Source organism: Chenopodium album, chromosome 12, assembly GCF_948465745.1.
Source record: "Chenopodium album chromosome 12, dcCheAlbu1.1, whole genome shotgun sequence".
In the NCBI taxonomy this organism is placed as follows: Eukaryota; Viridiplantae; Streptophyta; class Magnoliopsida; order Caryophyllales; family Amaranthaceae; genus Chenopodium; species Chenopodium album.
Genome location: NC_137845.1, coordinates 5445299 through 5457785, shown reverse-complemented (window position 1 = coordinate 5457785; position 12487 = coordinate 5445299). Strand labels below are relative to the sequence as shown.

At 33.2% G+C, this 12487-nt stretch overlaps 1 protein-coding gene across 2 annotated transcripts; it reads right to left on the bottom strand.

Annotated features, from left to right (window-relative positions):
* Positions 1-1756: 1756 nt before the first annotated feature.
* Positions 1757-10659, bottom strand: LOC145570142 (casein kinase 1-like protein 2). Of its 2 annotated transcripts, XM_081629151.1 has the most exons (15): positions 10073-10659; positions 9884-9924; positions 8217-8286; positions 7928-8076; positions 7715-7810; positions 7519-7589; positions 5618-5679; positions 5418-5481; positions 5250-5334; positions 5046-5172; positions 4859-4941; positions 4714-4768; positions 4014-4135; positions 2039-2361; positions 1757-1910 (listed from the first exon to the last, which is right to left on the bottom strand). In XM_081629151.1, exons 1-14 carry the CDS (start codon positions 10146-10148, stop codon positions 2080-2082), a joined length of 1383 nt encoding a protein of 460 aa, XP_081485277.1. In that variant the 5' UTR covers positions 10149-10659; the 3' UTR covers positions 1757-1910; positions 2039-2079. The 2 variants fall into 2 exon arrangements, with proteins under 2 accessions (XP_081485277.1, XP_081485276.1); XM_081629150.1 differs by having other exon boundaries at positions 1757-2361.
* Positions 10660-12487: the final 1828 nt, after the last annotated feature.

The window sequence follows — 12487 nt, the reverse complement described above, 5'->3', positions numbered from 1 at the left end:
AGGATCGAAGTTTTGGGGACGGAGAAAGTAGTTTTTAGTGGTTTGACCAACTTGATAAAAAAAATATATGAATGTTTGGAGTAGTGTTTAGTGACGGAGGTAGCTTTTATCAAAAAATTAAAAATATTAGCTTGTGAAGATTAGAGGTAATTGTTGAACATTTAATTTACAGTTTTAGAAAAAAATAATATATTGATTTATAAATGTAACATCTTTAGTCAATCACTATTTTACCGAACTATCATGCTTTAATTACTTCGTAAGTATCTTCACAATAAATTAGAAGCTTATTGTTCGTGAAAAAAAAAATATATATATATATATATTTAACAGCTTGTTGACAACTAACCGTTACTTGCCACTAATTAACACAATAACACCTACATTCACAACTATATTTTGCTAAACATGTCCTAAATGAAAACTTTTAATTACTTGTAGTCTTAAAGTATAGGTGTTTAAAAAAATTTAAAAAAATAAAATAAAAAACAAAAAAGTTGAAGTATAACTATCACGAAAAAATGACATGCATATCACATGTATAAACTATTCCTTTCCAACTTTTGTAAAGTATCTCAATATTATTGTAATATTCGTGAAACAAAAATGTTTTGCTTGGTTATGCGATTATTCTAATCTTAAAGGACAACTTCGTTATTTGCTTGTTAGTGTGCACATTGAAGTTTGAATCAAAGGACAAAGGATCAAACCAGCGGAAGTGTAGGATGATACACAAATCCAACAACATATGCTTTCTTTTTTATGAATACTACCCCAAAAAAATAGGTATTTAGCAAAAGCATTTACGGTTTAATTGGATAGCCAAGTGGAAGAGAAAGGGAAGGAAGGGAAAAGGAAGGAAGGGGGGGGGGGGAATGGAAGGGAAGGAGAAAGGTAATGTTACATTTCCCTCCAAAACTTTACAACATTGGAAGGCTTTGGTTTATTAAAGAAAAGGAAAAATGAATCCTTCCAATTTCCTTCCCTCCTATCAAAACTCAAAAGGTATCCAAAACAAAGAGGATGAATTCCTTCTTTTCTTTTCTCGTCTCTTCATTTTCCTCCAATTCTCTCAATCCAAACAAATGTAAGAGGGGAGATGGAAAACACTTTACAATAGAAATGAGAGCAATAACTAAGGTCAATCCGTGAATATTCAATTTAAGGAGCCATAATTGTTAATTTTTTTGTTCGTCTTAAATAGTGGTTTAATAAATACTTTGTACAAAACTATCATACTCCGTATTAACTTCAGACAAACTTTTAAATAAATCAAATATACAGTAAAATATATCTGTTATAAAGTTACTCTAAAATGAGCAAAAGTTATCCTAATATGAACAAAAGTTACCCTGACATAAATAAAAGTTACCAAGTATTTACGTTTTATTGATAAAAATTACCCAAGAAATTGTAAAAGTGACCCTAAATTAGATAAAAGTAACCCCCGATGTACATAATTTACTGTACATCGGATGTATACAAAAGTAACTCTTAATTTCATTACTTTAATAAAAAAAAAACCTAGACATTAAATGAATTGAATAAGAGGTAAAGTTGTAGAGGTTGAAGAGAGGTAAACAGGGTGAAGGAAAATCGTGGAAAATAATGGGAAAAGACGAGGTGAGTACCACTAAAATATTCTTGGACGAAATCTGTAAAGTGATGACAAAACCAATTTATTATATTTTTTCTTTTAGCAAGGTGAGAAAAAAATTAACAAAAAAAAAAAAAAAAAAAAAAAAAAAAAAAAAAAAAAGATCCCAAGCATGAAAATGATTTGACCAAGACGTAAATATTCTGCATTCCACCTCAATTAAAGGGGACTCTATTAAAACTTCTTTACAGGTGCTTCCACAGTACTGACCTCTTCTGGTTTCATGCCTTCAATTTTCTGGCTTTCGCCTGTCCTAAAAAATTTAAAAAACAATAAGAGGGAAAGAAAAAGAGCAGCATGCAGAGCCTAAATTTAAAAGTGGGGGGAAAAAGAAAGAAAAACACTTAAGGTCCATAAAACAGACTGATATTTGAGATTTACATTGGGGAAAGTGACGTCTAAAAGCTTTGTGCAGATACTTGTTACTGCAGCCTCTCTTCATTGCTAACATTAAGGCCCTCGATTTTCTTGATGGTAGATTCAAGATTTTGTTCATTTGACGCTACCCTGGCAGAAAATGAACGAGGATGCTCTGATGACACAAATGGAGATATACGGTGCCCACTTGAAATTTTCTGAAGAGTAGGATCCCCAGAACCAGGGCGAGTGGCATCCGCATCACTCCCAGCAAACACTGCATCCCGACTACTTGACCCTGCAGCACGCCTTGCTGATGTGCTTGTTCTCACAGCAGAGCTAGAAAGCTGCCAAGGAGACCAAGAAAAGCAATAAGGTCAATGAAAAATTTTGATGGCTAGGATCCAAGTACAGAAGACTGAACTTAGTAAGATCATGAAGGTATCTTCGCATCATATTTATAAGACCCCCAACAATGAAGAAAACAGGAAACACTTAAAATGAGCCAAACCATAGTTCAAAAAAAAAAAAAAAAAAAAATATTTCCTTAAAACCTTGGTAGTATGTGACATCTAGGGTGCATGCGCAGAACATTGAGCCTGACATAATTTAAATTGGTGCACAATAGTTTTATATGATTCTTTTTATTCTTTTCGAGGGGTGGGGGGTAGTTTAAGAAAATTTATTTTAAGTACTCCCTGCACCATACTGGATGTCTTTCTTTCCATTTCCATATTATGTTTTAGGACTCGAGTGCTGAGTATCAAACTTAGAATAGGATCTAACATCATTAAATGAAAATTCTGGACTTAAGAAGACATGGAAACACAGTTACATGTCCAAAGTAATGACATGGACATTGACAACATATATACTTTCATTTGTCATTGGTAACAAGTTAAGCACCATGCCACCTCCCTTTTTTCCCCATCTCTACCGGATCCCAAATTACTTAGTTGATTTCTATAATTGGCTTGCTAAACAATAGCAGCTCTTAAGTAGCACTTCATGACAATCATTTTGAAATGAAGGTATTACCATCTATATAAGAAAACAAAATAAGAAATTGGATTCTGTATACTGTAATACATAACATGCATTTGGTTTGCAATTTTTCTCATGTCTAATCGCACACTTTGCACAACCCACACGGAAGAAATCCCCAATATCAGTTGATGGAGAACCTAATGAACCTGCCCCCAAGTTTGGAATCAAAACACAGTGCTACACAGAGGAAGTTAGATCGCAAACTCGTAAAGAGAAATGCAACTTCTTCATTGTCTACACCCAACTCCAAAGATATAAACCGGAGAAAAGGAGGAAATGAGGAAAGTTCTAGAGAGCTTGTTAACTGTTGCAGGAGTTTTGGATTATTACTGCTCAAGCTGTGAATTCTTCTGATGATGACCCACTGGCTACAGCTCATGGCTTTTAATCCATAATATCTCACTTCTGCCTCTTGTATTTTCATGGAAGATGGATATGCCTTTAGCCTCTACATTATAACTAACTCCAGGTTCTCTCTTGACCTTTACTTCGACCTCCCTGAAATGGTCTTCTATTTTTTCTTACTAATAAAGTTAACTTCTCTTTCTCTCGGACATTCTACATCACCCTACTAAAAACAATCACAAATGTGTGCCAAAACCTAACAAAAAAATATTTTGTGAACAAAGTGAGTTTAATGTCTTTCCGCTTTACTGGTCATTAGTTAAAGATTTAACATTAGGATATACTGCGTATGACTAGTTTAACAAAATTCAGCAGGAAAAGTCTTCCACTAACCCAGTACATGGATATGTATTACTAATCAAGTTCTCAACGTTTATCAGCTGATTCATGCTCACAGCTAGCAGTAGTCAAATACTTAATAATCTAATTACAAGGTTCAGGAATCAATTTAAAAGCATGACATGTAAGAACCATTCCCAACTTGTATAAGTGGCAAGATATGTTTTTTAAAAAAAAAAAAAAATTAAAAAAAAAAAAAACACCATACCATCGGTTCTTTGGCTGCAGCTGGATCATTTCCAACAGGACTTTTCTGCTTAGGCAAACTCGGCATTCTCCTACGTGCTGAGTCTGCAGAAAGCCAGTTAGAAGGTCTACCTTCCTCAGCACCTACAACAAAATACTTTCATCAGCTTTGCTCAATAGAAGTCGTAGGTGCAATTAATTGAATGAAAAAGATACTACAACCATGCAAATTATAGAAATCTATATGGAGAACAATATGGTAACAATCCTAGACAAGTTTTGGAGGACAAGAGGAGTCAATTAGTAAATCATACAGAAAGCATTTGAAGCCTAAAATTGTTTACTCAAGAAAGAAATTTTACAAAAGGACAATAGGAAGCATCAGAACTGGGATGCAACCCATTTATCAGGATTGGATCCTCAGAAGTATTCTACTCGGATTTTTATTGTAACTACGCGATCCATAGATATTTCTTTTGTTGGTGACTTTCTTGTACTCTATTTCTCTCTTCCTCTAATTGAGCACTTTTATATCCAGGAAAAAAAAAAAGTTAAACACAGTGGTAATATAAAAATGGTAATATGTCATATTTAAAAATAAAATAGATAAAAACACTCAGCAAAAACACAAATGTATAGTTGTATAAAAGTTTTTGGAGGACACATGTAACAGTGGGTGAATTGAAGCATTTAAGAAAGAAGGTAATATTGTAGAAAGGTACCAGGTTGTCTGTCACTAGCGCCATGAGGCAACCCAGAGCTTGGTCCAGCAGCACCCTGATACAGTCATTAAACAGATACATAAATCATCAACACTAATGCCGTAGTGTTAAAATTTTAAAATAGTCTAAGACCAATTTCACTCACAAGGGCGCGTGGAGGGGGAGCAACAATCTGAGATTGCTGATACTTCAGAATAGTCCAATCAAAGACATAATCAAACTGAAATCCTGAACCAAAGTAATACCACAATCAAAATCAAGGCAACCTAAAGGGAAGCGAAATACCCATCAACAAATATATAATAAGAATAAAATAGACAAATCTTATATACCTTCACGAATAAAGAGGTCACGAAAGATCCTTTTCAGATAGGCATAATCTGGCTTATCATCAAACCGCAGTGAACGGCAATAATGGAAGTAGGATGCAAATTCTGTTGGATAACCTCGACATAGAGCCTGATAGACATTGGTAATTAGCAGACCAATATATTACTTCAAACCATAGAAAAGGCTTCTAGAAGAGACAAAATTACCTCAATAGATGTCGAGACCTTTTTCTCACTAATTTTTTCATACTTCTGTTTCTTGGTCCCAGCTTTCAGCCCCTGCCAGGGGAGACTACAAGAAATATAGACTCAATACCAACAAAATAAAAAGAAAGGGCAAAAGTGTAAAATTTGAAAAAGAAAACCAGGGCTCACCTTCCTCTTAAAAAATACATAAGAACATAACCCAGTGATTCTAAGTCATCCCTCCGGCTTTGTTCTGAACATCAAAATTGCTTGTAGCATTAAAAATAGCCACTTAAATGCAACTCACTTTAACAGCATTATAGATGAGACTATGGAAGTGGGAGAATGAGAGGGGAATTATCAATAGACAATAGATTGGCAAACCATACCGATTCCTAAGTGAGTGTTCATGCTTGCATATCTAGCAGTCCCAGTCAAATTCTTGTTCTCCCTACAGCAAACAGACAAATATCACACATATCATTTTTTAAGATGAGTGTTTGGTTAATCACTTCAGCATCAATTTTTTCTAGGAGAGGGGTGAGGGGAGGATGGGGGGAAGAGGGATGTGAGAGGGAGGCAGGACAAAGAAACAACTGCAACATCAAAAGGAAGTAAGAAAAAAAACACAACGAAAACTTAATATAAGAATTTAAGGAAAATTACAACACTAAATGTAGGCAGCCACCTATCCACATCATCTACAGCAAGTGCAGTCGAGGGTATATGGCTCGAACACAATGTCAATTCTGTCAGAGGAATGTGATGCATGAATAAAAGAGTGTTTCTTAGGGTAAGCTTGGATCAAGGGTTATGCATTAGGGAGGTAGTAAAAAAAAATAAACCTAAGAAAATGGAGAGCAGAAGTGGTGATTAATGGGATGGAGTGGGCCATGGGGGTAAAGGAAATGAGGTAGTGCTGGTATGAGGAAGAAGATAGGTTGATAAGACTTATTATCCTCATAATGAGAGTAATATTACCCACCATCACGGCATCACCCTAGGATAGCTATTAGTATTACCATCCATATGAGGATAATAAACACCCCCCCCCCCCCCCCTCTCTCTTCTTCCCACCAGAAGACACTTCCATTACCTTTATTTTCTTTTGTTATTGATCCCTTGATGCATTACCTTCAATCTAAGCATGCCCTTATGGTGAGAAAAATTAGATAATCAGTTTTGTAATAAACAGGAAGATGAGATGAGAAAGAATCATTATGAATTTCAGATTGTTGTGATAATTCTCTTTGTAGGAGAGAGTGTTTGCCTCACAAAAATTGATTATATCAATACAACCTTCCTCTATCTTCCCATTACATCATTTTTCCATTTTTTTATTCTTCTTCTGAAAACCCTCTGTTATTTCTTAGTTCTCTTTTCTTCTTCTCTAATCATCCGGGCAAATTAGAAAAACATCTTGCATGATGAGGACTCATCCAAAAACTACAAATTAGCATGACAAATAACTATAAAAAAACTTCCTATTGCTGTTGGTTCATCAAGAAAGCAATGTAGTACATTTTTTTTTTAATTTGCCCTGACAAGCAATAATCAACAGGCATTTGCAGGGAAAATACACATTTTACTATAAGTCTAACCAAGGCTTACCTAGTCATATTCGGTTCAATTTGCACACGCAGCACATATACTATGTTAGAGTACTACATATATATTTTGCCATTAGAGGACATGATATAACAGAAGAAGTTTGGAGTTGTTGGTGATACTTTTGGTCAGATAACAGTTGTAAGAAAACAGGGGTTCTTTGCTTTCATATGTAGCATAAACAGAACGCACGAGCATACATACATATAACATGTGGTAGCTGATTTCATTGCCAAGCTTCATATATACATGTATATGATATGATATAATCTTAAGTACTTCATTATAACAAAGAAAAATAAAAGGTCGGGAAAATGAACTTGATCTAGCCAAATTTAAGACCAGGTCCACATTCAAGTCTCAGACTACAATTATCTCTAGGATAGACAAGCAACCACTTATGTTTCCACACTAACACAAACATTAGCCAAACACGATTCTTATTATAGACTAGTGGATGCATTCAGGCATGTAGATAATTAGTTTATGATGAGAGCATAAATAAATAAATAGATGATGTTGGGGATAATGATGATGATGATGATAAATGACGGTGAAGACGTAGATGAAGGTAATGATGGAACAGCAGCAGCAACATATTTAGTACTTTAGTAGGTCAATGAATTCCGACACAAAGGAACAACAATGAGTTGCAAAAGTAAACACAAAACTCATCACTCACCTGTAAGGAATATGTTGATGGGTTGTACTGTCTCTATACTTCTTTGCTAGACCAAAATCAATCATGTAAACCTGCATAAGGTTAGTGAATTATAGAGTTAATAATATTCCTAAGAGAAACTAACCCTTCCATTCCCCCACTCCTCCCTATCACACACACACTCTTCTCTACAAATAACAATCACACAGAATCACACCTGATTTGCACGTCGTCCTAATCCCATGAGGAAGTTGTCTGGCTTAATATCTCGATGCAAAAATGATTTAGAATGAACAAATTCAACTCGATTGATCTGAAAATGTCATATCACCACTAAGTAAATATTTTTGACATACAAAATAAATAATAAACAAATATCAACTAAATAACAAAATGTTTTCTAAAAAAACTAATTAACAAGATATAATACCATCTGATCAGCAAGCATAAGAACAGTCTTCAGTGAAAACTTCCTACTACAGAAATTGAATAAATCTTCTAAGCTGGGCCCAAGTAGATCTATGACTAAAACATTATAGTCTCCTTCAACACCAAACCATCTTACATTAGGAATTCCAGCTGCCAACATCAGACAATATCAAAGTAAGACTAATATCAAAATGCGGGAAAATAATATATTGTTATATTCAGCTTTAGAATCAATTAAGTGTCAGCTTTAGAATCAATTAAGAGTCGAGAATGGAAGATAAGTTCATTACTTCCTCCTTGCAGAATTTTGTACAATTTGGACTCGTAAAGCAGTTGAGGATGCTTTGTTTTCACGTTTTCCTGAAAAGCATTAAATGATGTCAGAAAGGAAAAAATTGGAAGGCACAGTAGCAGAGGTTTCATTTATCAGGTAGAAGGCAATCATATCAGTATCATCAAATAGCAGCTAAATCACATGCAACCCCAGAAATGGAATAACTTAACCTGTTTCATGATTTCATCACATGGACCAACAAATAGAGTGAAGCAACTGCAACATGTTATTTTCCTCACTCGTCTAAGACAATAGAACAACAAAATTGACCTTGAACTTTGAGACGACATGATTCAATCACAACACCAGATTGCAAAATAATATCACGAATCTGCAAGCTAGTAACAAAATCCCAACTCTTTGTTGTAGGGGTTTAAGTAGTTAATAATCCATATTCAATTGCCTAAACTGAATGAAATGTTCAGTAGCTCCGATTTTTCAAAAATGAATTTATCCTTAAAGCTCCAACAGTTGCCAAATAAGAGCAATTGGGATGGGACTGGAACAACTGTTAACAGTGTATCACCTTCTAATGAAGCTTTATAAGTACCAAGGCCAAATCAAGCACTGAAAAGGCTAACAGCATGATATGTGACACCTCTTTTGTATCAAGCTACTCATTGAATCGTAGGGTTACTGAGGAAATGCAGAACAAAAGGAAGTATGGCTCAATGGCTGTACATGAATGTAGATAGGCCTAAGGCCGCAAATCGTCAAGGATAGAAAAAATGCAAAGTCCCTAGATACCATTAAAAATGGAAGGTAAAAAAAAAAATTAAAAAAAAAAAAAACCACAAGTTCAGAGGTCCTTGCAGCTTTGCTGACATAAACACTGAATATCACAGAAAAGCCATCTAGAGCATTTAAGGTGCCCTCAATATATAACAACTTTAAATTATAGTACTTCGCCTTTACTTCCTCTGGTCTGGTTAAGCACAGACATTTTAAGTACAATTAAATCGCAAAGAATATAGACACCAAGTGCAAGAGACTAAAACACTAAAATTATGGAGTCAGCAACATAACTTAAAGACCCAGAAGAGCCCTATGAACATATTGCTTATTGTAATTACTCATTAACAGTAGAACATCTCAGAAAATTGGCCAGGAGATCTAAATATCAACATACACAATTACATGGAAGCTGCAAAACCAAATCTTAACAATATATACAGAATTACGACAAGAAAATAGGCAATAAGACAACCAGCCATTAACACCCCCACCCCCCCCCCCCCCCACCTCCCATAGACAATGCAACCCCAATAAGACACACAACTTTATTCACAACTCAAACAGGAAAAGCAATCCTTGATATTGACAAGTGATAACAAATACAACACAGCTAGACGGCATCTAAGTAAAATCAAAATCAGCATTCGATACATAATGAACCAAAAATATCCACTATATAACACATATTCCACATCAAAAATGCACAATATGATATCACGGTATCTAGTAACATTAACATTACAAAGCTAATTGCTTTACCAATTCAACAAATACCAAAAATTAATCATATAGTATATACTTCAGATTAATAAATAAAGTTCCATTACAAAAGCTAAGACCAAAATTAAATACATAAAATCACATTAATATTAGTGAGGCAATACTCACAAGTTTGATTGCCACCTCCTCATTGGTTTGTACATTGGTACCTACCCAGAAAGAATTTTTAAAAAAAAAAAAAAAAAAAAAAAACAAAAAACAAAAACTCAAGAAAAATCACACAAAATAAAAATTAAAAAGCTGATAAATTAAAAAAAGAAAAAAAAATTAAGAGAATAATTATAATGAAGAACAAACCAAGGTAGATCTCTCCAAAGGAACCACTGCCGATCTTCCGACCAAGCCGAAACTTGTTACCAACTCGAGGTTCCATGTAAAATTGAATCAATATTCCAGGAAATGTTTCAAAATTTAAAAAAATAAAGAAAAAATAATCAATCGACGAACAAACCCTAATTGGGTTTTTGCGTTTGGTTATGGAAACGAAGAGAAAATTGGAAGGTAACCCCCATTGAAAACAAAAGGGAATTACTAATTAAATAAATTAATACGGAGCAATTAATTAAAAAAAAGGGAAGGAATTAAATTCTTTATATTTTAATTCCCTTAATTTTCTCCCTCCCAAATTTTTCTTAAAATCAAAATTTTATTTTCCTCAGCCTCAAAAAAAAATTAAGGGTTATTTATGAAATTGAAATGGAAAAAGGGGGAAAATATGAGGAAAATCCAAAAAAATAAAATAAAAATAAAAATAAAAATAAAAAGGGAATTGCAGAAAGAAAGTGGGGAAGAAGAGAGGAGAGAGAAAATGGTATCGCAGCTTCGATTTGATCCAACGAAGCCTTGCCGCTGTTGCGTTCAATAACAGCTCCTTTTTCTGTTTTTTTCCTTTTCTTTTTTTTTTCCTTTGGTTATAAAATTGAAGTATTTTACTATTTTCTTCTTAAATCTTTAAAAACAATAAAAATATGTGGGAATTATTCGAGTAGTTATATTTTGATTTGTTTATTGTATTTCACAGAATTGGATTTTTTTGTAATTTGTTTATATTTTTCTACCAATTATCAATCTATATCTATACTCTATACTTAGTATTTAAAAACACAAACCAAAATTGACACATGTCATCATTCTTTTTCACCTTTCTTTATTCATTCTCCCTCCTTATGTTTTCAAAGAAATTCTCTCTTCATCTCCCCCTTTATTTCTCAATAACTTTAATATTTTGTAATCTTTATTTTAATTCAATAACAAATTAAATTTCCTAAACCTTCTCCTCTTCTCATTATTCCATCTATCAATTCAATTTATTCACATTCATAATTCATTTCTTTAATTTGACCCCTTATCTTCCCCCTCTTCTTATATAAATACAAATTTTCAATAAAGATTTTTTCACACTCATTAAGTTTCAAAAACTAAAAAATTAGAGAAACATCTCTCAAAATTCTATGTGAAATTTCTACAACAATGAGGATGATGATTGAAAAGGGAAATATTGAGGTGGCAAGAATACTATGGAAATTCCATGGGATGACATTGTTTGCGTGTCATGGGGCTTTAATTTTGAAGATATTAAGCGCAATATAAGAGACATATATTGGTAAAGACTAAAGAAGAATATCATGCCTTCACATTTGATGTAAAAATTGTAAAATTATAATAAGTGTTTGGTATTTATAAAGTAGTTTTTTATACAAATTGTTGATTAATATATCATGCGATAGAGATATGATTTTACGATTTTAAGCCATTTTTTCTACAACTATTAGTCTATTACCACTATTTCATACAATATTATAATATGTCAAAAGACGATAAAATAATTCATTCAAATAATTTGTAAAGGGTTTTTTTTTTTTTGGTGACAAGATAATTTGTAAAGTTTCAAATAAATTTATAACTTAAGCATAACCCGTGCGTAGAACGGGTCCAAAAGCTAGTTTATCATTAACAAACCTACAAATGTTGAGAATAAAATAAAAATCATAAGAATGAGAGTGAGAGATGACTTACGTGGTTAGCTTTTCTCTAAGTTAAGATCAAATACGGTTCCTAAACTAAAGTATTTGTAGCATTTTAATCCCTCAACTATTGAGTGAGGCAAATTGGTCCCTCATCCACCAAGGAACACTACTTCCAGCTAAATAGTTTAGGGACCTTGCCTAGTCATCAATAGTTTAGGGACTATTTAAAATTATGTGGCATTATTCTTTTTTTTTTTTTTTTTTTTTACAAAGTGCAAAATTTAATTATTATTTTATTATAATAGTTTAATGACTTGTAAAAATAAAAAGACAATTGAACTTTTTTTTACGAGAGAAACAGGGGGAGTATTTGGGACTATTGAACTTTGAAAGTGACTTTTCACAGTTTCACCCTTAAAAAAAAAAAAGAAGGGAACAATGATCTCTAATTCTCCGTCGTTAAGATATAGTGGGATTTGGGATTGTCATCTGATCAAAGGAGAGGAAAATCTGCGAAACTTACATCAGGTGAAGGTAAATTTGTCCTCAATTTCATCCTATTTTAATCTTTTTTCAGTTATAAATAAATAAATCGAAAGATTGATAAATTCAAAAAATTCATGCTATTTATACTACGGCTCCTAATTGATATAATTATATGTGTAGGTATTGGTATTTGATTTCGTAACGCACCCACACAAATATTTTGAGCATATGAACTTTTTGGATGATCAACAACAATATG

Excerpts from the sequence above, each read along its gene's own strand:
- LOC145570142 (XM_081629150.1), bottom strand. The coding sequence starts at position 10,148 with ATGGAACCTCGAGTTGGTAACAAGTTTCGGCTTGGTCGGAAGATCGGC. Across the intron at positions 7,811-7,927 it reads TTATGCTTGCTGATCAGATG|ATCAATCGAGTTGAATTTGT; the intron begins GTATTATATCTT and ends TGACATTTTCAG. Across the intron at positions 5,173-5,249 it reads AGGTCTCGACATCTATTGAG|GCTCTATGTCGAGGTTATCC; the intron begins GTAATTTTGTCT and ends AATGTCTATCAG.